General features: G+C 39.1%; 3 protein-coding genes across 3 annotated transcripts in view; all 3 read left to right on the top strand.

Annotated features, from left to right (window-relative positions):
• LOC148366413 (NMDA receptor synaptonuclear signaling and neuronal migration factor-like) overlaps positions 1 to 24,114 on the top strand; it is a 254,375-nt gene that overhangs the window by 88,948 nt on the left and 141,313 nt on the right. The window lies entirely within an intron of this gene.
• gle1 (GLE1 RNA export mediator) lies at positions 33 to 12,811 on the top strand. The gene is made up of 15 exons (XM_088336851.1): positions 33 to 253; positions 1,434 to 1,664; positions 3,225 to 3,371; positions 3,466 to 3,614; positions 3,695 to 3,755; positions 3,827 to 4,075; positions 4,874 to 5,093; positions 6,890 to 7,002; positions 7,081 to 7,293; positions 7,372 to 7,562; positions 9,185 to 9,314; positions 9,550 to 9,654; positions 11,250 to 11,332; positions 11,424 to 11,487; positions 12,615 to 12,811. The coding sequence occupies exons 1-15, from the start codon at positions 80 to 82 to the stop codon at positions 12,681 to 12,683; spliced, it is 2,199 nt and encodes a 732-aa protein (XP_088192977.1). The 5' UTR covers positions 33 to 79; the 3' UTR covers positions 12,684 to 12,811.
• Positions 16,358 to 20,856, top strand: LOC148366428 (uncharacterized). The gene is made up of 2 exons (XM_088336846.1): positions 16,358 to 16,688; positions 18,083 to 20,856. The coding sequence occupies exons 1-2, from the start codon at positions 16,619 to 16,621 to the stop codon at positions 19,834 to 19,836; spliced, it is 1,824 nt and encodes a 607-aa protein (XP_088192972.1). The 5' UTR covers positions 16,358 to 16,618; the 3' UTR covers positions 19,837 to 20,856.

Here is a 24,114-nt window from a genome sequence, read left to right as displayed (position 1 = left end):
ACTAACCAGTAGGTGGCGAAAATACAATTTTCACTAAGTTTACCAACGCGGACAAAGACAAAAAGAAGACCCGGCGCACATGCGCACTGCTTATCATGGTAGCCGCGAAGGTTGTCCTTTATTTGTAATTTTATTTTTTTACGTTATTTTTAAAATGTCTAGTCAAAGTTGCCGCTGGGAAACGTTAGAAAGTCTAAAAAACTCTCCTAAGGGTCAAATCAAATTCAACCCGTATTGGTCGGCGAACGGTGAGGTAAGTGTGACTTTGTTTAAAACTTGTCTAGCTAAACGATTGAGCCTTAGCAAGTTTATCATCACGTTTTGTAATTTCAAACGTTTTATGTCCCTATTAGCATGATATATTTTTAAAATATATATGTTTTACGTGTTTAATTAGTGCATTTAGGACGCAGAATGCAAAGAGCACATTTTTGTAGCCAACAGCTATTTAAATATAAATCCAGAGGACAAGCTCGTGGCTTAATGTGTTCAGGAATATATTACTTAGTTGTGAATAATGCAATGCTATTTTCAGTTGACGCGTTAATTAGGTTGTGCCGATACTACCAGCACAATAACACACATCCACAACAACATTACGATCATTTACAAGAAGTCGTCAATCAAAATTAGAAATGAGAAAGCTGGAACCCTAACTGATTAATAGGCATGTTCTCAAAGTCTACTAATGATAATATGTACTAGATGATTGATATTTTGCATTATATTCTCTAACATGTCCGGCACCGCTGAATGATTGACTCCTCAAAGCTTACAAATAAGAATATGTACCAGTTGTTCAATATTATATCTGCATTCTGGAACACGTCTGTCACTGATGAAGGAATGACTTCTCAAAGCCTGCAAATGAGAATATGTACAAGTTAGTTAATATTGTTGCTGTAACTTTTGAAGGATTGACTTGATTCTGCGACTTATGGATCTGTTATTGTAGAGAAAGATAGATAGATAAATACTTTATTCATCCCCGTAGGGAAATTCACACTTCCAGCAGTATCTTTGTGTTGAAAATGAAATAATAGTGAAATAAAAGAAATGGAATACAGAAATACCCAATATAACGTGTTGATATAGAGCATTTAAATAGTGCTACATAAAATACACACTGTAATGAAAATAGGGTAATATGCAAATGTGGGCGTGGGGTTAAATGTGGGCTTTTATACCCCCGGGTGGAGTTAAAGAGCCTCATGTCATGAGGAAGAAATGATCTCATCAGTCTGTCCGTGGAACAAGACTGTGACAGCAGTCTGTAGCTAAAGCTGCTCTTCCGTTTGGAGATGATGCTGTGTAATGGATGTGATGAATTGTAATGTGTTCTGTTTTTGTAATAAAGGATTTATTGTGATTTGTGTTTAATTATTCCTATCATCTTCTAATTCTTGCCTCAATATTTTTTGTGTGTTTTGCAGGACATTTTGTCAGATTATCGGGACTCACTCTGCTTGTCATCGCAGTGCGGTGTCATACTTCAAAACCTTAAGCTCCCGTTCACAGAATCGGCTGTTGGTGTAAGTTTTAGTTCTACTCAGTCTAGTCCTGGACTTACCCCCTCAGCCACCTCACCTGGATCCAATCGGGACGCCAAATTCAACCAAAATACAATTTCTGCAACACTATCATTGAAGTCTGAGCAAGATCAGGCAAGTACCGCTTGGGTTGGAATTCTTTGGGTACCTCATGATTTAATCCCAATCAAGTTTTAGAGACAATGATTTGATAATTGCTTGATTATTGATGCCTTTTCTTTACTTTTTTTCTCACCCATGGGGTATTCATCACTTGTCGGTTCTAAAAACTGTGCATTTGTAGTTTAAAAAAAAAAAACAATAATTAAATTATTTTCCATTACATGCAAATTGGAAAGTCACAAAATATCTCACAAATTCCGGCCTCCCACTCTGACAAAGCAGGTACGTTTAGATGAAAACAATAATGTGGTTTCCTTAAATGTTTTCTGGTTGATTAATGATCGTCAGGGCCACAGAAAATACACTCTGGCCAGCCATCACTCCAACCTCTCCTTGGAAGTATTTTATTTTGGCTTGCATTTGGATGTTGCTGTGGCCTTGTTCTTTTTTGCAGTCAGTGTGTAAAAGTTGAACTACTCAGACACTTTTGTGTTTGAGAAGGTTTTTACCCCACCTTGTGTTTGCAGGCTTGTCCCTGGTGGCATATTGAATCATCCCTCTAAGCTCCGCCTTATTAATAACCTGTCGTGCATTTTTTAAGATAACACAACAGAAATTTCAAACTTCACGGAAAGCTTCCGATTCTTTTACGTCAGAATTGAGATACATTCAAGAATCTGTATTTCCCCTTAATCCCATTTGTTGTGTTTGTTTTTAGTTGTTTGATTTGTTCATGAAGTGAGTGCTACCCTGGACAGTGTCCTGGATTCTGTAGCGCCCCTACGGCTTAAATCGCGACCTAAAAGACGCACACCTTGGTTTACTGTTGAAACTAGATCGCTTAAACAAGACTGCAGGAAATCTGAAAGAAAATGTCGAGCTACCGAGCTTGAGGTTTTCCGTCAAACCTGGTGTGATAGCTTGTTAAAATATTGAGCAGCGCTTGCCTCTGCAAAATCAGCCTATTTTTCGAAGGTCATTGCGGCACAAAAGAATAACCCCAAAATCCTTTTCGATACTGTAGCATCGCTAACGGGGCAACAGATTATTCCAGATAGTTCTACCCATTCAGACCATGACTTTATGGTCTTCTTTAATAAGAAGCTTCAATGCATACGGGAAGAGATTTCTAAAGATAATGTAAATACATTACGCATTAAAGGTCTGAAAATTATAGATGCGCGACATAGTGCCTGTCCAGGGATTTTTCCCGATTTAGTGATCTGTCGCTTGATAATCTTAAACAGGTGGTGAATGCGGCCAAACCGACTACTTGCCTGTTTGACTCGCTTCCGGGTTCGCTGATTAAAGGTCTTTTTGGAGTCCTTGGACCTTCAGTTCTAAATATAATAAACCCATCACTCTCCTCAGGTGTAGTTCCAGCAGGTTTTGCAATAATCTGTGTTCTGTGCAGCCTTTTGAGACTCTTTGTGATTAAGGGCTATACAAATAAACATGACTTGACTTGAAGTTAAAATGTTATGACTTGTCCTGAGACATTTGAATAACTATTATTATTATGAGGTAGGAACCTATTTTGAACACTCGTCTCCATGTTTTAAACACATCAAGACGGAGAATGGGAACAACCAGGCTACAGAAAGCGATGTCGATGAAATCACCAGTCCTTTATCGTCGCCGACCAGCTCACTGCTCTCCACTGAAGCGACAGCTGGATTCATTGTCAAGTTTGAAGAAGAGCAACGGAGAAAAGCAAAGGTTGTTTAGAACCACACTTCGCTAGAAAATTGTTCAGAAACCATCATCCAGATGTATTCCTTATGCATGTTTTCTTTTGAATATTCTCATTTAGATGGCATTCAGAATGCATCAGGAGCGGCAGGAGAAGCAGATGATGATGGTGGCGAGCGCTGAGTCAGAGCTGCTGAAGCGCATTGAAGAGCGCCTTGAGTTGAAACGGCGACAAGAGTACCAGAGTATGCGGGATATGATAGACAAAGAGTGAGATCTCTTGATGAAAGTATAAAACTGTGTATACTTGGCCTTTTTATTTCATGGTTTTGAAATGTTCCTCACTTTAGAAACAAAGAAAGCATTGGACGTCAAGAGAAGTTGAAAGAGGAGCAACGCCAAAGGCTAAAGGTAGTTTTACAGTTTGACTTAATTCCTCTTAAGTCATGCGCATTCATCAATGCTTGTCTTTCGACCCAAAGATCCAAAATCTCCGTCTGAGGGAGGTTGAGAGGCAGCGTCTGCGGGAGGCAGATTTGGAGCGTCAGCGGCTGGTTGATGGCAAAGAGAGGCTACGGAACCTTAATTCCATTCAGGATGAGATCCTGCAGCTCAATCAGCTTCTAGAGCAAATGCAAACTGCTGTCTTGTCAGCGAGTATTGGCCCCTACAGTACCCGTGGGAACCAGTTGTGCTCCCAGGTGTCCGAGGTTGTTCGAAAGACAGCGGAGGTCAGTGAAAAGGTTTTGTCTGAAAACAGTCTGAAGTCTGAAAACACTTGCATGTTTTTAATCAAACACCTTCATAAGGACGTGGTATCAAACCGTTGTAGAAATTGATTTTGAAATCTTCGTTCGGTCTGGGAATTTCGGTTCGCTTGGCAATTTGCATACTCTGCAGCCAATGAGAAACCTGCATCGAATAACTTGGTGCTTCCGGACTCTACCGAGGGTTATAAGGTCGTGCATTTCAAAAGTAGACGATCAGAGAACACAAGAAAGATAGATAAGTGGTTAGGAATCAAGCCAAAACCTCAGCCTCAGAAGAAATATTCAAAAGAAGCTAACAAAATTGATGACGCTACAAAACGTACATTAAAAGCATAGTGGAAAGAGGAGTTCACGTGCTTGTAGCAGACAACGCAACGCAAATATTGCATGAACGAAGATGAGTAAATACAGATACATACTGATGGCAGATGGAAAACCGCGATGTCATTTACATGCAATGAATGTTATAAGTAGATTTATAATAAACTTTATTTTAGTTTAGTTTCAAGTGTTGTTCTGTTCTATATTCTGATTATCAATCCTTAATACTTTGCAACAACGGTTTTTTTTACAATTAGTCGTATTATTGTGTTTCAAGTTGTGAAAAATGGGGGAGGCAACTTTATGGCTGGGCAGGCAACTTTTTAGAGTTGTCTGCCCTGGTGTCCACTAACTTTTTGTCAAGAGTTTCAGACACTGGTCTAAGGGAGAAATCAAACAATCATAAATCCACAGAATATCATTCTACCATTTTTTCAGGGAGAGTATCCCAGCGTAGAAGACATGACCGTGGCGGAGCGGGCCCTGCATGAAATGAGGATTCAGATCCGCTTGATGCAGGAAGAGGGCGCCAAGGCTCAGGAAGAGGAGAAGAAGAAAGAGTTGGATGAGGCCTACAAAAAGCAGCTAGAAATTAAGACACAACAGGAAGCACAAAAAAAGGCAGAGCAGTCGGCCAAAGAAAAAGCACAAAAGCAAGGTGGGAAATGGAATACACAAAACTCACTGCATTAGATTTGATCAAGAAAAACAAACACAACGTTTATTTCACCATAAAAACTGCACTATTGACCCTTTTCACACACGTGACCTAACCACCAGATGACACCATGATGGATGATAATAACCCGTAGTAAACAGTGGACGAGGCCAGTAGACAACAACAAAAATAGACATACTCTTCAACACAATTGGCAATAAATAGTCAAACGAATATTGTGCCGCTTTTTGATTTGTAGGCTCACCTTGTCAGGAAGCACAAAGGGTGCCATTTGGAGAAACTGAGTATATCATTAGCAATGCTAGCTAACGGGCCATACAGTCTTCCTCCTGATATATTCGCACATCTAACCAAATCGTCCAGTTTGCCTGACTTAAATCCACACGATCTGTACCACCATGTTGTAAATGGATTATTCCCATACACCGGTGCTGATCTCAAAGCTTATAAAAGTCTGGATGCTTACCAGTTCTTATCAATTCTTATCAATGCACTCCTGCCGTGAAATGTCCCCCTTTGCACAAACGTTACTAAAATTAATTTGTATCTTATTTTGGGGGGAATGTAATAGATTAGTTGAGCACAGGTCACTTGCACATTGTATAGACATCCCTTTTGAGCATGTTGAAAATATTTATAACCCTAACAAGGCGCTAAAAGTCGCGTTGTAACACTGATCTCATTATCATTTGTTTGTGGAGTACCCAAATTTGGTAAATTTGTCTGTGGTGGTCTGTTTGTAACAGGCATATTTTCGGTCACTTCAAAATGATTCGTGTGAGTCAACGAGGAAAGTTGTTTGAAGAACACTCCAATTTCCAACCAAACGAGATTCCTTTGTTTGTGCATTAGCCCCGTTACGTACTCAGCTTTATAATTCAGTTAAAATATTTTATATATGATAAGCAGTGCAGATATATATATTCCGTTGTTTTTTTGTTGCTTGGGCAACTTAAACTTTTTTAGAGTACTTGCTCTATAAGTTTGACGAATATTGTATAAGCTGTGTGATTGAAAATCTTGGAAAAAAGTAGTACTTTGGAACAAGTTCCACACATGCAGTGGGAAGAAACCATCTCAAAAATCTTTATTTTGTGTTTTCCTCATTTGACAGCGTTGCTCTGATTTATTTAAATTTAAAAACCTGCATGTGATTAAAAAAATCCATGTGTGCCAAATGGCTATTGTGTCAATCAGGAGAACACTGATGTCAGGTTGTCTGATTTGGTTTTGTCTACATTTCCTTATGATTCTGTTATACGGCCTTAGAACAATTTCAAACTATTTCCTATCATTCATCCATCCATTATCTGCACCGCTTATCCTCAGTAGGGTCACGGGGTCGCTGGAGCCCATCCCAGCTTTCTTCGGGCAGTGGGCAGGGGACACCCAGAACCGGTTGCCAGCCAGTCGCAGGGCACACAGAGACAGATCACTCACTCGCTCATTCACACCTAGGGACAATTTGGACCGGCCAATTAACCTGAAATGCTTGTTTTTGGAATGTGGGAGGAAACCGGAGTGCCCGGAGGAAACCCACGCAAAGAGAACATGCAAACTCCACACAGGAGATTCGATCTCATGACCTCAGAACTGTGCCGCACACGCGCTAACCACTGCGCCGCCGTGCTGCCCTATTTCCTATCAGTGTTTTAAAAATACTTTTCCTACATCGGTTTGCTATGAACTATTCTTCAATGTCTTGTCTTAACTTAAGCCTATCTAGGCTGCCATTGATAATTGGAACTGAACTATTTGCCACTAACTTCTAACAGGGCTGCAGAATGATGCTGAAGACTCCACAGTGAAATGGTATAAGGAAGTGCAGGAATCCCTGACTCAATGCGCCCAGTCCATTGAACAACTCAACTTATCAAAAGATGCACAGGTTTTTATCAGCACCCACTTATAATTTTTTCCGAGATTGGAATTCCCATGATGCTTTTTATCTGTGCCATCGTTTTAGACAAAGCGGTTAAAGTTAGAGCTCCAGAAGGCTTCCACGATACCCATCAGTCAGATCTCCTCCAATTCCGGATCTCAGCTCCGAGAAATCTTCGAAAAGCTCAACAAGCTACTGTCCGGGCAGGCGGTGGTGTCGGGCGGGAAATCCATTTCCCCCTCGCATCACCCACAGGGCTTAGACTTTGTTTTTTACAAAGTGGCTGAGAAGTTTGTGGTAAGTGCTGAGTCACCTAAAAGTAAAATCGGTGAAATATGAAAGAAATGGACACTTCATTGTAATTCTTTGTTTTAGAAACAAGGTGAGGAAGAAGTGGCGTCTCATCACGAAGCAGCCTTTCCTATCGGCGTAGCGGCCTCTGGTATCTGGCAGCTGCATCCTCGATTTGGTGACCTTTTCCTCGGCCACCTGCACAAAAAATGCCCTTATGCCGTCCCGCATTATCCCCGAATGAAGGATGGTACACCCGTGGAAGAATATCAGAGGTCAGTCTAGGCTTATACACGACTCAGTGTTGCGTCTGATGCTTGGCAAGCTGTAAATTCTCATTCTTTTTTGTTATATTTAGATTTAATTTATTTATCCCTTAGGGAAATTCACTTCCACTGACTGTACTGGGGAAAACGGCAGACATTACAATAAAAATAGAAGGGTGTTGTTTAGAAGGGTGATGGCAGAGGGGATCAGGCTTTTGCCAATTTCGGCCCTCCTAAATCGTATTGGTCTGTATCTGCGGCCTGACGATAGTGGGCTGAAGTATTGGTTTAGTAAGTGAGTGATATCCTGGAATATTGTGTTTGCCAATAGACGTTAAGTCCGAGGGGTTGGGTGTGGGTAGGCCGAAGATTTTAGCTGCTGTGTAAGTGATGCAAGTGAGTTTGGTCCAGGTCCTGTTGAATGATGCCATTCCTAGAGCGTTATCTTTAAATCTACTGCGGACTCTAGCCATGGGCGTAACAAGCTTGTTTTTGAAGGGGCTCAAGCACCCCCAAACATTTTAGCATTATTAAAACTCTCTTTCCTTTAGGAAAGAAAAGGACAAGCTTAAATATGATGAAAAACGCCAGATTAAAAAATCATTATAAAAGGAAAACAAAACAAAAATGTGAGCAGCGCAGCATTGGAAATACTCAGCTTCCTTGAACTAGTTCTGTCCATTTATTTCATAGCGCTACTCTGGAGCTATGGAGCGGGTGAAACTTGGCCAAAACAGGTTTTCCACAAGAAAAACATGTATTATAAAATATATATTTTAATTTGCCACACAAAATAAGATCTAAAAAAAAAACAAAGAATTTATTCAAAACTATGGAAAATCTACATTTAAAATTATGTTAATGTTTTCTTATTGTAAGCTGAGCTTTATCACAATTTTAAAGTAAGACACAAATGATGATAGCATTTTTTTGTATCCGTCAAAAATAATTGTTTAAACAGAACCTTTGCCACATTTCATACATCAAACATAAAGATAGTAAAAGGTTTTTTTATATAATCCGTTCAACTTCCTTACGGTTAAAGCCGACTAACGGCATTCATGTGCTATGCTATCTCAAAATGATGATTCTGCTCAGAAGTAATTGTTTACTAACTTCTCTAGTAAAAAAAAAAAACATTTAAATGAGCAAAGTTAACTGATAAGACAGATAATTTGGATTATTGTTGAAAATATTTTTGCTCGAGTAACTTTTTAAAATTATAATTAAAATAAAACAATGCTTAACAATACAATACGAAACTGTTTAGGGCGACAGTAAAACGCTCGTCTTGGGATCACGAGGTCGCATATTCGATTCCCGGCTCCACCCTGTTATATGTCAAAGTGTCCTTGGGCAAGACACTGAATCCCTAATGCCCCCGATAAGCAGGTAGTTGCCTTGCATGGCTGAGCGCTGCTATCGGTGTGTGAGTGTGTGTGAATGGGTAAGTTTGAAGCACATTGTAAAGTGCTTTGGCAGTTTAAAATAAGACATCTAATATCTCTACGTGCAAAGCTGCAGCGCCTTTGTGCATTTTTAAGGAGGCAATGCCTTGCCCCATTGAGATGTGTCTGAAAAAGGACAAACCTGATAACAACATTAAACAAGTTATTGTCCCCCCCCAACAGAATTCTTGGTTACCGTGTTGATGACATTGGAGTTGAAGGTCAAGACAGTTTCCTGAAAAGAATGTCCGGCATGATCCGATTGTATGCTGCAATTATCCAACTGAGGTGGCCATTTGACTCGAAAAATAAGGTAAAATATTTTGTTAATTATTTGGAATGTGATAGGTTACTTCTGTTGTTAATATTAAACACCTGCATAGCTGATTTCAAAGGATGTCTGTTTGTTATTTTGCACTGTTGGTCGTTGTTTTGACTATTATGAACTGTTTACATCATTGTCGCTATCAGGGTCTGCTTTTTTCCATCTGGTGCATTTAGTTGCAGAAATGTTCTATTCATATGTTCTGTTTGTTTTTCTCTTTTAGTCACCTACTCATGGCCTTAATCATGGTTGGCGCTGGTTGGCTCAGATGCTCAACATGGAGCCCATTGCTGACATCACTGCAACATTATTGTTTGACTTCCTTGAGGCGAGTCCTGCTGACTGCAACTTGTGTTTGATTACCGTATTTTCCGCACTATAAGGCGCACCGTGTTATAAGGCGCACCTTCAATGAATGATATATTTAAAAACTTTTTCCATACATAAGGCGCACCGCATTATAAGGCGCTATAAGTGCATGCTGGTTTAAGATCAGGTAATTGTGCAACTTTGTAACTGTAATCCTGTGCAGTCCTTTGAGACATTTTTGTGATTAAGGGCCATATAAATAAATGTGACTTGACTTAACTTGGCTACAGTAGAGGATGTAGTTACTTTATGCAACCATTAGATCGTGCCGCGCTAAAGGGAATGTCAACAAAACAGTCCGATAGGTCAGTCAAACTTTATTAATAGATAACCAACAAGCTTTCCACAACTCCATTCACTCCCAAAATGAATAAACAGCTGTTTTGTTATTTTCTCTGAGGTAAAGCATTTTCGTGACCCATCTTTAACATCTTTGAACAGTAGCAAGACATAACATTTTACTTTTCCTCCATTTCGTCAACACGCAAAAAAACTACTGTTATGGTAAATTAAACGTTAGTGCAATCCAAATATAGTGACACTCGTAATGTGCAAAAACAATAACAAGTGCAAAACAATAACAATAAAGCAATAACATAATAACTGTAAAATGTAAAACGTAAACAGTAGGGTGGTCCTTATTTTTCGACTTTTAAAATTTCATGCTCTGACCCCTTGAATATGTTCCAATATATACAAAACGTAATTAGGCAAAGTTTCATCAAAATCAAAGGATATTTAGAGGTCGCTCAAGGCCTCTGAAATTTTGGTATGAAAAATAAGGATTTTTCGCACATTATATTAGACCTAGTGTACAAAGTTACTTGTAACTTTTCTTGTGTTACAATTATAAGCAATGGACTGAAATTGGATGTTCTAAAACGCCGTACACATACGGTTAAGATTTCCGTTTTTTCTCGAAAATTGCCAAAATTTTAGCATTTTGGGAAATTTCAAAGTCGTTGAGCTACCTCTAAATATTATCCAAATTGTTCAAAATTGCACACAGTGTGTTTTTATCGATATAAGAACATATGCGGGGGGTCAGAGCCCAATATTTCAAAAAAAAAAATTTCGACCCCCATTAAGGACCACCCTAGTAAACAGCTCATCCTCATGCTTCTTCCACTTCCGCAACATCGATTCATTAATGTTAAACTCTCTTGCTGCTGCTCTATTTCCGTGTTCTACTGCGTGACTGATCGCCTTTAGTTTAAACTCTGCGTTATAAGCGTGTCTCTTAATAGGAGCCATTTCAGGGTCTTTATACAAACGCACAAATAAAAGAGAATTGTTGTTTAATATTTCCCAGTATGCACAGCGCACTTCTTCTACGCGAAACATGGAGTCGGTGGCTGCTTCTCTTAGTTGCGAGACCTTGCAATTCAATATTGATCCATATATAAGGCGCACCGGATTATAAGGCGCATAGTCAGCTTTTTTTTTTTTTTTAAAACTGATTTTATGTGCGCCTTATAGTGCGGAAAATACGGTACAAGGGAAACCCTTATTTGTGTTTTGAACTTTAACATAATTTGTCTGTCATTCCTCTAGGTTTGCGGTCACGCTTTGCTAAAAACCTATCAGGGCCAGTTCTGGAAAGTCCTTCTACTTCTGAAAGAGCAATTCTTACCAAGGTATATCCTTACATCGACTGCTTGTTGAAGGACTGTACGACAGTCTGGAGGATCACCCGTGTGTGTAATCTTTGTGTCTTTATGTTGCCAGGATCGAAGCTGTGACTGATAGCAGTCAGATGGGCTCAGTCGCAAGACTGAGATTGTTCCTCGAGGTGAGGTGTCAAATCTTTCAGTTTGCCACTGCATGCATTAAGATATACAGTGATACCTCTTTAAACAAGCTTAATTCATTCCAGGATTGTGCTTGGAGCTTGAATTGTTTGAGCAATGAACAAGATTTCACGATATGAAATTATTTAAAATTAATCGGTACGTTCTCGCCCTCCCAAGAGCTTCCAAATGAACCCCAAATGGCTTCAAAACACATCTCCCTGATCACTAAAACACATTCACAAAGTAATTATATCTACAAAAAAATACAGTAATGAGATAAATATGACGATATTAATCAACTAAAATGTGAGTTGATTATGAGCACTTACCACTGAGGAAGTCGCCGTAATGGAGGTTCAAGCAGTTTTACAGAAGAGGGCGTCGGGGAAGATTGCAAAGATAAGTGACTGAGACACCTGTTAACTTATAAGCTTTCTCTGTATTTTATAAGTTTTATGATCATTTCAAATTGTGTTCGCCGTATAACATTTTTTATACAGGAAAATGTTGCGTATTCTACATAGTCTGCCTTGCTGTGAGTAAATAGGTGCAACATTGTGTTTGTAACGTTCATAATCACTTAAAGGGGAATTTCAACAATACGAGGAACAATTGGCTGAGGTTGACTTGTATGAGATAGAGAGACTGTTGATACAGAAGCACTTCACGGTTCACGGATCCCTTAACTGCTAAGGTTGTAGGGTCACCGCTTCCTGTACTCTTAAAATTAAAGTTACAGTAACTTTAAATCAACGTACACACATTTTTACAGCACTTTTTGTACCTGTAGTAATTTGCATGTGCAAACTGGAACCCGCGGATGGTGAGCGGTCTCTAGTGATAACCTCTGGGACCGCTAGTAAACTGGATTTTCCTCCATATTGCGAGCAAGATTTTGGCTGCGATTAAAACTTGTATATCGAAATTCTCGTGTTTAGAGGTGCTCGTATAAATAGGTACCCCTTTATAACAATTGGCCTTACCACATCTATTATTCTATTAGAGACAAAACACTGCACCTAATCGTTGCTTAGAAAAAGAGGTGCTAAGTACACCATAAAACAATTGATCAACCCATGATTTAATGAAGAAATCTGTTTAATTTTTTTTGTGTCTTTCCCCAAAGAAATCGCTGAAAGAAGGCCAGATCAGTCCACCCAAAGGCCAGCTGACATCCGGGTTCTGGAGGTCATGAAGTCGGAGCAGAAAATACTAAATATCATGATTTTAAGAAAACAAATACACGTTGTTTTGTAGCAACTATCTTGAATGCATTTAACCCAATCTTTTTTTTAGATTAAATGTGTTATTTTAAAAAAATGATTTTTTGTGTGTTTTCTTCAATACACAAGTCAAACCTACGTCTTAAAAATTCCTTGAGTAACGTATTTTCCGCACTAAAAGGCGCACCTAAAAGCCTTTATTTTTTTCAAAAGCTGACCATGCGCCTTATAATACAGTGCGCCTTATATATGGATCAATATTGAGTCGCAAGGTCTCGCAACTAAGGCAAGTAGCCGCCGACTCGATTTTCCCTCATAGGGGAAGTAGTCCGCGGTGTTTGCTGGGATAGATATATACCGGCGTTTCATTTCCTAACCAATGTGTCATTTATCATTTGAATTGGTCACTTTTGGCTAAAGATATTCAGAGTTAACAAAGGCGTGTCTTTTTTTTAGCATTTACAGGCTTGCATAGGTCAAAGTGAGGCAAAACAAAGCCTGCAATTGGCTGAAAAAGATGTGAATCACAAGTTAGGTTGCTCTACAGCCTGGAGAAAACACTTTTTACTATTCTGTATTTATAAACGGGAATTTATATTTGCATACTTGTTACAAATCTCTTGTTATAAGGCCTTAGTTATATCCAACACTTTGACAATAACAATACATTGTTTTTCATTAAAGTCAGAATAAATAAACGGGAATTTTTCTTCTAGGCTTTCAACAGACAAACGTGTTCATTTAACGCTCCAATTTTCCTTTTTAAGGATATTTCTTTGTGCTCGGATTACCAGGTATGTGCCTATTAATCAAATGTTTTCCATTTATTTAATATTACTGAGGCTATGTATACTTCAAACAGAGTAAGGCTTACTTCCTACTTGATCCATCAATTGGCCACAACATCGTATATGGTGCATGATTCAAAACCTAGGAAAACAGTAGCGGTTTACTGTCTGTTTTTTATGATGCTTAAATACTAATGCCACCCTTTGTTTCCGGGTTTTTCGTTGGAACAAAATAAAGTCAATTCCTTTCCATCATAGTCCGGTTCATCTGGATTTTTCTGATTCCATTAATGGGATCAAAACAAACTTGAGAAAATACTCTGTTTGTCCCCTAAAATATAACTTTTCAAGAAAGAATCGCTATTTTGTCCATTCATATGTTGCGTGTCATAACCAGGGTTGGGTAGGGTTACTTTAACTTGATTACTTTCAATTACTTTTGGATTACTCCAATAGCAAATATGCTAATAAAAGACAAAAGAAACTAAATATGAATAAAATGATGACTCACAACACGTGGTAAGCTTTCTCTCCTGGCTTTGATCTCCGGGAAAACTAACATAAAATTTGACAGAAACAAAATGAAAATAAATCCAACATCATTTTTGCCGTTCCGTGTGTTCCGTTACTCCCCAAGCCTGCACAAAAGTTTGTCATTTTATTCATATTTAGTTTCTTTTGTCTTTTATTAGCATATTTGGTATTGAAGTAATCCAAAAGTAATTGAAAGTAATCCAGTTAAAGTAACCCTACCCAACCCTGGTCATAACTTTAATGTGAAAAATACGTAGAACATGTCTTTTGGAAAGGAAGAATAAAGCTTTTAATGTTTCGCATGCAGACATATTTTGTTTTTGGGGGGATTACCTCATTTGTGGTCCCTTCTCAAAGTTTCTTCATTTTCCTCATTCAGAGGCTTTTGAGTTTTTCCTTACCCTCATTTAGGCTTCAGATCAGGGGATGATGTAAACTAATAGCACTATAATAGTATGTGGTCTGTGCCGTCCTTTGAGAGTCCTTGTGAATAAGGGATATTTTAAAAATACATGATTTAACTTGACTTCGGTTACATGCAGGACTGTCTCAGAAAATTAGAATATTGTGATAAAGTTCTTTATTTTCTGTAATGCAATTAAAAAAACAAATGTCATACATTCTGGATTCATTACACATAGACTGAACTATTTCAAGCCTTTTATTATTTGAATATTGCTGATTTTGGCTTACAGCTGAAAAAAACTCAAAAATCCTATCTCAAAATATTAGAATACTTCCTCAGACCAAGTAAAAAAATAATTTTATAACAGCAAAACTAAATCAAACATTTGAAAATTTCCATTGATGCACTCAGTACTTGGTTGGGAATCCTTTTGCACGGATTACTGCATCAATCCGGCGTGGCATGGAGGCAATCAGCCTGTGGCATTGCTGAGGTGTTATTGATGCCCAGGATGCTTCGATAGCGGCCTTCAGCTCATTTGCATTTGTAGGTCTGGTGTCTTTCATCTTCTTCTTAACTATACCCCACAAATTCTCGATGGGGTTCAGGTCAGGGGAATTAGCAGGCCAATCAAGGACAGTGATGCCATGGTCAGTGCACCAGTTACTGGTGGTTTTGGCACTGTGGGCAGGTGCCAGATCATGCTGGAAAATGAAATCCTCATCTCCATAGAGCTTTTCAGCAGATGGAAGCATGTAGTGCTCTAAAATCTCTTGGTACACAGTTGCATTTACTCTGGACTTGATGAAACACAGTGGACCATCACCAGCAGCTGACATGGCTCCCCAAACCATTGCTGACTGTGGGAACTTCACACTGGATTTCAAGCAACTTGGATTTTGCTCCTCTCCAGCCTTTCTCCAGACTCTGGCGCCTTGACTTCCAAATGAAATGCAAAACTTGCTTTCGTCTGAAAAGAGGACTTTGGACCACTCTGCAACTGTCCAGTGCTTCTTCAAGTCAGACGCTTCTTCCGTTGTCTTGAGTTCAGAAGTGGCTTGACTATGGGAATACGGCTATTGTAGCCCATTTCCCGGACACGTCTGTGAACTGTGGCTTTTGATACCTGGACTCCAGCTTCAGCCCACTGTCTTTGAAGCTCCCCCAAATTCTGGAAGCGGCTCTTCTTCACAATTTTGTTAAGGCTGCGGTCATCTCTCTCGGTTGTGCAGCGTTTCCGGCCACATTTTTCCCTTCCAACAGACTTTTTGTGGATATGCTTTGAAACTGCACTCTGTGAACAGCCTGCTCTTTGAGAAATTTCTTTTTGTGTCTTACCCTCCTGATGGAGGGTATCAATGATGGTCCTCTGGACAGCAGTCAGATCAGCAGTGATTTAGTTTACTGAACCAAGCTGAGTGTTTTTAAGGCTCAGGAAACCCTCGCAAGGTGTTTTGAGTTAATTAGATGATTCAGGTGATTAGTTGAATAGCCTACTTGTATACTTTTTCATGATATTCTAATATTTTGAGATAGGATTTTTGAGTTTTCTTAAGCTGTAAGCCAAATTCAGCAATATTAAAATAGTAAAAGGCTTGAAATAGTTCAGTTGATGTGTAATGAATCCAGAATGTATGACATTTTTGTTTTTTTAATTGCATTACAGAAAATAAAGAACTTTATCACAATATTCTAATTTTCTGAGACAGTCCTGTATGTTGTTTTACATCATGTGTAATAAGGTTTTAGATCAAATGGTTTAATAATAGTCTGTACTGCCCTCTGTATCCCTTTGCGATAAAGGGCTATACAAATAAACATGACCGGTTTGCATGTAATAAATATCTAGTCATTCGTAATGTAAGTATTTTTGTTCAAGTGTACTTGCCGTAGTTGGCTACCTGACCGAGTTTTTGAGCATGCGCATTACAGATAGTTGCGACGCAGTAGAACGCGTAGTCTGCATTCTAGAGCAAGACTCTAATCAGCATTTTAAAAAAACATAGAATGCGTAATTAATACATTTGTGCATTCGTTAACTTGTTTTTGCGTTGGTGCAAACTTTCTGGAATTGTGTAACTTATTTCAATACTTTAGCTGCGTGGAGCTAACTAACCGAGGAGACGCTTTTGTTACCGTTGACTCTGCAGGAATCAAAGCGTGAGTTTTAAGTTTGAAAATGTGCACTAAAACAAAATTGAAGTGCGAAGTGGATCTTTTGAAAGGACAAGACGAGACCAGACGACAAGGTAATCCGCCAAAATCTGTTAGCAAGCATCTCTGAAGGGTTTTGAGCAGGTTCGTCTCTTGTGTACTTTGATACACGATACTGAGCGATGGTGCACTTGTAGAATCTTCTATTAAACATATAAAACCTTTTTGTTTACAACCCTGCGCGTTTTAACAGTTGACCTCTAGATGTCGCTGTATGGAGTAGTGTATTACTGAAAATCACTGCTACAAAGCACAAGGAAGAATGAAAACTACGGAGACTCAAAGTGACCAAACCACACCATTTTTCTTCTCGTTACTGTTGCATACTCTTTCACAAAGGTTTTGGTTTTCGGGGGTAGCCGCTGTTATAAAGTTAGATCTACTTTATTTTATACTCTTGTACAAATGTATACAGAACGGCATGTCGATACACCTGACGAGCAGTTTTTGTAAATATGTAAATAATACATATGAAGTTAAATTAAGTATCAAGTATATATTAAGGTCTCTGCAAAAAATGATATTGTACAATAGTGCAAAATAATTGTGAGGATCATATAATGTACAAATATATGGATGTGCAGTAGTAGTTAAATAGTCGTACAGACGCTGCCCAGCTTACGAACAAGAGTTCTGGACGATCGTAAGTTGAATGTGTTTGTAAGTTGCTTCAGTGCTATATTTGGTATCTTTAAGGTGTGTATAAGTAACCTGTAATGTTTTGTACTAAAACAATAAACATTTCATCAAATAATATGCTCTATAAAGATAGATAAAGTTAAGTTAAACTTACTTTTGGAAGATGTGCTTTAAGAGGACCTCCTTTGTGGTAGAGAGTGGACGAAAAAAAGCTATCTAACCATTTTCTCAACCGCATCAATCTTTCTTATTCCACATTCATTTCAAAAGAAACGGCTCACCTCTTTTTTACACTTTACACCAACCACATTAAATGGGTGCACGAAATATGGAACAATAAAAGTGTCAAAGTTCTTAGCGTGCCAGAGATAGTATAGACGTAGTATAGAACTAGGACGAGGCAGCGGATTCTTTTACTTCCGGGTGAATGCTGAGTGACCTCAAACAACGCCACACGCAGGTAGTGGCGAAAAGAAGCACAACAGTACTATCCTGTCTCCTTGCTTGCGTGGGTTTCCCCCGGGGCACTCAGGTTTCCTCCTACATTTCAAAATCATGCATGCCAGATTAATTGGCTGGTCCAAACTGTCCCTAGGTGTGAATGGCCGTGTGAGTTGTCTGTCTCTGTGTGCCCTGCGACTGGCTGGCTACCAGTTCAGGGTGTCCCCTGCCCACTGCCCAAAGATAGCTGGGATGGGCTCCAGACCTACTTAGGATAAGCAGTGATAATGTTCAACATTCAAATCACAAATCTCATTTTCAAAAGCCATTTCTAACTTGTTTTCCACAGACAAATATGAAGAATGTTTTCCTCCTGGGTGGCAAGAGCCAAAGTGTCCTGCAGTTAAAGAGGAGCATCTTCTCATAAAAGAGGAGAAGCAGCTGCCACCATACATTAAAAAAGAGGAAAATTTCACAGATTTGCCCGTAACTGTGGTCTGTTTAAAAACTGAAGATGAAGATCAACGTGAAGAGAAAAAATGGATGCAAACTCTAAGCAGCGACTCAAATCCACGAATGAAAACAGAAGGCGAGGAAGAGCCCTTGGAAAAACCAGAAGCAGACATCTGGTTGGCGCCATTGTCAGATGATGACAACACGTCACACTCTGCTTACACTAAAGACGACAACCCGTCTAAAAGTGACACCACACGTTGCACTGTCGGCAAAAGCTGGAAATGTTCTTTGTGCGGAAAATCGTTTAAACTCAATTCTTATTTGAAATTGCATTTGCTTGTCCACCAAGGTGAGAGACGTTTTGCCTGCTTAATATGTGGGAGAAGATTTGCTCGAAAGGAAGACTTAAAAAAGCACACAAGGACCCACACTGGTGAGAAACCTTACGCTTGCTCAATGTGCGGGAAAAGATTTTCTCAGAACTGTGGTTTAAAAAGGCACGCAAGGACCCACACTGGTGAAAAACCTTATTCTTGCTCAGTGTGTGGTCAGTTATTTTCTTTCGTTTCATCTTTGATAAAGCACAAACAAAAACACTCAGGTGACAGAAGTTTTGCTTGCTCAGTCTGTGGTAAAACATTTTCGCAGAGAAGAGATGTAGAAGCACACACAAACAAACACACTGGTGAAAAACCGTACGCCTGTTTAGTGTGTGGTCTAACATTTTTTGGCAAATCAGCCTTGGCAATTCACCGACTCAAACATACAGCTGACAAACCTTTTGCCTGCTTAACATGTGGTAAAGAATTCACATTGCGTGAGTCCTGGAAAAGACACACAAGAATCCACACTGGTGAAAAACCTTTCGCCTGCTCTATTTGTGGTCAAAAATTTAATCAGAGTGGACAATTGAAAAGACACTTAAGAACCCACACTGGTGAGAAACTTTTCACTTGCTCACTATGTGGTGACAAATTCACAGAGAAAAGAAGCCTGAAAAATCACCTTATAATCCACACAGGTGAGAAACCTCTCACATGCTCACTTTGTGGTAAAAAAACTGTTGATAATAGAAGCTTGAAAAGACACATTAAAACCCACACTGGTGAGAAACCGTTCGCTTGTTCTATTTGTGATAAAAAGTTTCATGATAATGGAAATTTAAAAAGACACTTAAGAACCCACACTGGTGAGAAGCCTTTTACTTGCTCTATTTGTGGTCAAATGTTTAGTCAGAATGGACCTCTAAAAAGACACTTAAGAACCCACACCGGTGAGAAAAGTTTCACTTGCTCCCTTTGTGGTGATAAGTTCTCAGACAAAAGAAGCCTGAAAAATCACATTAAAATCCACGCAGAAGAGAAACCTGTCACGTGTTCAATTTGTGGAAAAAGTTTTGCTGACAATAGAAACTTGAAAACTCACACAAGAATCCACACGGGTGAGAAACCTTTCGCCTGCTCTATTTGTTCTCAGAAATTTAATCAGAACGGAAATTTAAAAAGACACTTAAGAACCCACACTGGCGAGAAACCCTTTGCCTGCCCAGATTGCGGTAAAAGATTCCCAACCAATGCTAAAGCTAAGCGTCACCAGTGTGCTGTTGAGAATAGCAGTCAGATTGACGAACATACTGGAAAAATATGAGGTACCCCTTTATCATAAGCAGGATCATTTACTTTTTTAATAAATAAAAAAACAATGGCACATACATATGTCATATTTTACTACCAGCTGCGCATGCCTGCATTGTAACATAAGATATTTACAAAAAAGACGCTACATAGAAACACTTTTCTGGGTTTATTAACAAGCAAAACACTAGATATCTTGATTTCAAAATTAAAACACCACATTATAATTTTGTGTACAAAAAAATACCGAAATTATAATTAATATTGTCAATATTTTTATTGATAACAATATTTTAAAGCGGTTTTACTACGAGATTGTACATACAGCCCTAGGATAAACACGTAATCAAGACTTTAAAAGAGAGAAGTACGTTTTTTAAAGTTGATAAATGGGAAAAAAATATTCACAACGTAGTGCTTGGAGACTAGCCTTAGTTGATATTTAATTTTTATTTATTTTTTATTTTTTCCGTTCAATGTATTTGTATCACTTTACTGATATCAGTTATGTTGATTGAGCAGATATCAGAAGTGTGTTCTTCTTTCTGTCTTCCTTTTATTCTTTTATTTGAAAGAGTGAAATAAAAAAATGAAATGAAATTAAGTTTGAAGGACCAGCACTATAATTTACATAAATTGTTACAAATGTATTTGATGTTAGGACCTTTTTAATATCTAACTCTTTCATTATAATAATACATTGTATTTAATTTGTCATAAAATGTAGGATAAACAGTACTTTTTTGTGTGTTTTGTTATTGTAAATGGGGCTATTTTTACTTAATTAAGAGTTGATCTCACTTCCTACTTGATTCATAAACATTATATTATATGGTGCATTTCAAAACATTGGATTTTTTTATGGTTCGTACATACTAATGCCACTCTTAGTTTCCCGTTTTCCATTGATGGAAAGTAAAGTCCTTGTCGGCATGGTTACGGAGGTCAACTTCGTTTTCATGATTTCATACGTCCAATTATTGGATGCAAATCCAAAACAGATGAGTGGTACTGAAATGAGGAAGTAGTCGGTTTATGTTAAGAATTGCTCCTGTTGAAAACAGGACTTCATGAAAGAGTCCCTATTTTATTACTATGAAATGGGATTACAATTCTATTTATAATGGTTAACTGATAATAAAAATGAATAAATAAGGCCAATTCATTGTTTTGGATTAAAAAACTTTGTACATCTTACCAATTTACGCATTCTGTAAAAGAATACCAAAATAATCTGGTAATCCTAGATGCCATAAACCTCAATTTCAACTCCAATTTGTAATAAATCACATTATTTATTCTACATAAGTGAGTGCTGCTGTGTTAATTTCCCTTTTTTCCGTCTTCTTGATTAAGCCATGTCCAAAGTCCGACCTGGGGGCCAGTTGCGGCCTGTGATCAAATTTTTACTTGCCCGCGGCTTCTGTCATAATATTAATAATATGTGGCCCGCCAGTAATAGATAGATAGATAGATACTTTATTTATTCATCCCCGCAGGGAAATTCACAATGTTGACCCCAGTATAAAATAAATTTGTACCAAAACAAATAAACTATTCCACCAGAGGATGGCAGTAGCCCACCCAATCTCAGACATGGTGAATTTGAATAAATAGATAAACATTGACTGGTAAGACCACCGCTCTGAGGACAAGTGGAAATTTGAGTTTTTTTGTTGCTGAGTTCTAAAATAACTGCCTCATTTGCCAAGAGACTGTGGCTGTTTTCAAAGAATATGACAAGAGACACTGCCAGACGAAACATGCTGACAACGACAAATAACTGAAGATAAGATAAAATGAGATAATCCTTTATTCGTCCCACAACGGGGAAATTTGTTTTGTTACAGCAGTAAGACATTGGATAATGGATAACAGCTAAGAATACGAACAGTATAAAGAACAAGTTTTTAGAAATGTAAAAAAACAAAAAATAAAGTAAAAAGCCAAAACGAACGCCGTGAAAAAGGGAAGCAACTGGAAGCTGTTTCATCGGCAAAGCAGCGCTTTTTCACGAGACCCTGCGAGTCAAATGAATATGCTACAAAGGGGAGGTACGAGGTCGCAACAAAGCTGAGAGATATTTTGCCTGCCTAAAATTATTTAGAAATGTTTAAAAAAGAAAAAGCCAAAACTAAGGCTGTGAAATTGGGAAGCAACTGGAAGCTGTTTCATCGGCACAGCAGCGCTTTTTCATGAGACCCTGCGAGTCAAATGAATATGCTACAAAGGGGAGGTACGAGGTCGCGACAAAGCTGAGAGACGTTTTGCCTGCCTAAGATTATTTAGAAAAGTTAAAAAAAAAAAAAAAAGCCAAAACGAACGCTGTGAAAAAGCGAAGCAACTGGAAGCTGTTTTATCGGCACTGCAGCGCTTTTTCACGAGACCCTGCGGGTCAAATGAATATGCTACAAAGGGGAGGTAGAAAGTCGCGACAAAGCTGAGAGACGTTTTGCCTGCCTATAAAAGTATTTAGAAATGTTAAAAAAAAATAAAATAGAAAGCCAAAACAAACGCTGTGAAAAAGTGAAGCAACTGGAAGCTGTTTCATCGGCACTGCAGCGCTTTTTCACGAGACCCAGCGAGTCAAATGAATATGCTACAAAGGGGAGGTACGAGGTCACGACAAAGCTGAGAGACATTTTGCCTGCCTAAAATTATTTAGAAATGTTTTAAAAAAAAAAGCCAAAACGAACGCTGTGAAAAAGGGAAGCAACTGAAAGCTGTTTTATCAGCACAGCAGCGCTTTTTCACGAGACCCTGCGGGTCAAATGAATATGGTACAAAGAGGAGGTACAAGGTCGCGACAAAGCTGAGAGACGTTTTGCCTGCCTAAAAGTATTTAGAAATGTTAAAAAAATAAAATAAAAAGCCAAAATGAACGCTGTGAAAAAGTGAAGCAACTGGAAGCTGTTTTATCGGCACTGCAGCGCTTTTTCACAAGACCCTGCGAGTCAAATGAATATGCTACGAAGGGGAGGTACGAGGTCACGACGCCGATCGCCAAGCACTGCAAACCTTTCACGAAGGGTGAATTTATTCAAGACTGTTCAAAGAATGGCACGCTGTATTGTTGCCCTCAAGCATTTTCAGCTCACCCAATTATGGCCCGCTCTCTGAAGAGTTTGGACACCCCTGTCTTAATTATTTTCAAATTCTTGTGTCACTCGCGTTACCTATCTATCTACCTTGGTCATATCCCTCGAGAGGGGTGACCGACAGCAAGACAAACACATACACAATAACAAAGAAAATAAAAAAGGGAGAAAGTAGAAAAAAAATAAAATAATTTTAGGACCATGGCCAACCCAAAAGCCCAAACACCCAAACAAGTTAAACACTTTGGCACCCAAGTTGGTCATGCTTTTGTCCCTCCAGATGAAACCGGACACAAGAAAGCAGCCAATTCACTCGGGTCAAGGTGACACAACGCACTGTTCAACAGCAGGGCCCGACAGCTTTCACTGGTTTACCCCTGCCGCATCATACAGGTGCCCCGCCCATCCCTGAGAACGCGTCCAAACATCCCACTATACCTTTACAACACCTTTCCACTCATTCCTATCACCAACAAGAGCTCTAGCTTCCACTATATTTTGACCTCTTTCCTGCAGTGCACTCATAACACCATCCTATGGACATGGGTTTTAGCGCACAAAAATGCGTTAATTCAAGGAATCAACTCCTTGCCCTGAAGAATTCTCGTGCCGGCGTGATGAAGGGGCCTATCGTGGAAGAAGAGCCGGAGCTAGCTAAGTGGCTAGCGGCGTTATAAGTCTTCGGTACCCTCCGTAATCATGGTAAATGCGAACTCACGACCAAATAAGATCATCGAATGCTGGTGGAAAACATCGAAGCGCACAGGGAGCGCAGTTGTTGTGTTTTGCGGAAACGTGGCTCACGTTTAGCATTCTGGACGCTAACGTGTAGCCACCCGAAGCTACCCGGAGCTATCCGGCTTCAACGCCGCTAAACAGAGACACGAAAGCCGGGGGGAATCGGAGAGGAGGCGGACTTGCTAACACGAGGTGGTGTATCCCTGGATTTTCATAAAGAAAAGATTTCCATCTGCCGCAGGGATGTCGAACTTTTGGACTAGCGTGACGTCATCCACTCCACTACAAGCACCCCTAGTGCTTAATCTGTTAATAAACAACGGGGTAGACTGCTGGAAGTGTGAATTTCCCTACGGGGATGAATAAAGTATCTATCTATCGATCGATCTATCTATCCACGTCAACCGCGGCCTTCCTCTTGGTCTCCTTCCATTGACTTCTGCTGTGTAGATCCT

This window comes from Urocampus carinirostris, chromosome 5 (assembly GCF_059441175.1).
Source record: "Urocampus carinirostris isolate Australia breed hairy pipefish chromosome 5, RoL_Ucar_1.0, whole genome shotgun sequence".
NCBI classification, from domain to species: domain Eukaryota; kingdom Metazoa; phylum Chordata; class Actinopteri; order Syngnathiformes; family Syngnathidae; genus Urocampus; species Urocampus carinirostris.
The sequence above is the reverse complement of the archived record's forward strand: the minus strand, read 5'-3'. Positions and strand labels throughout refer to the sequence as shown.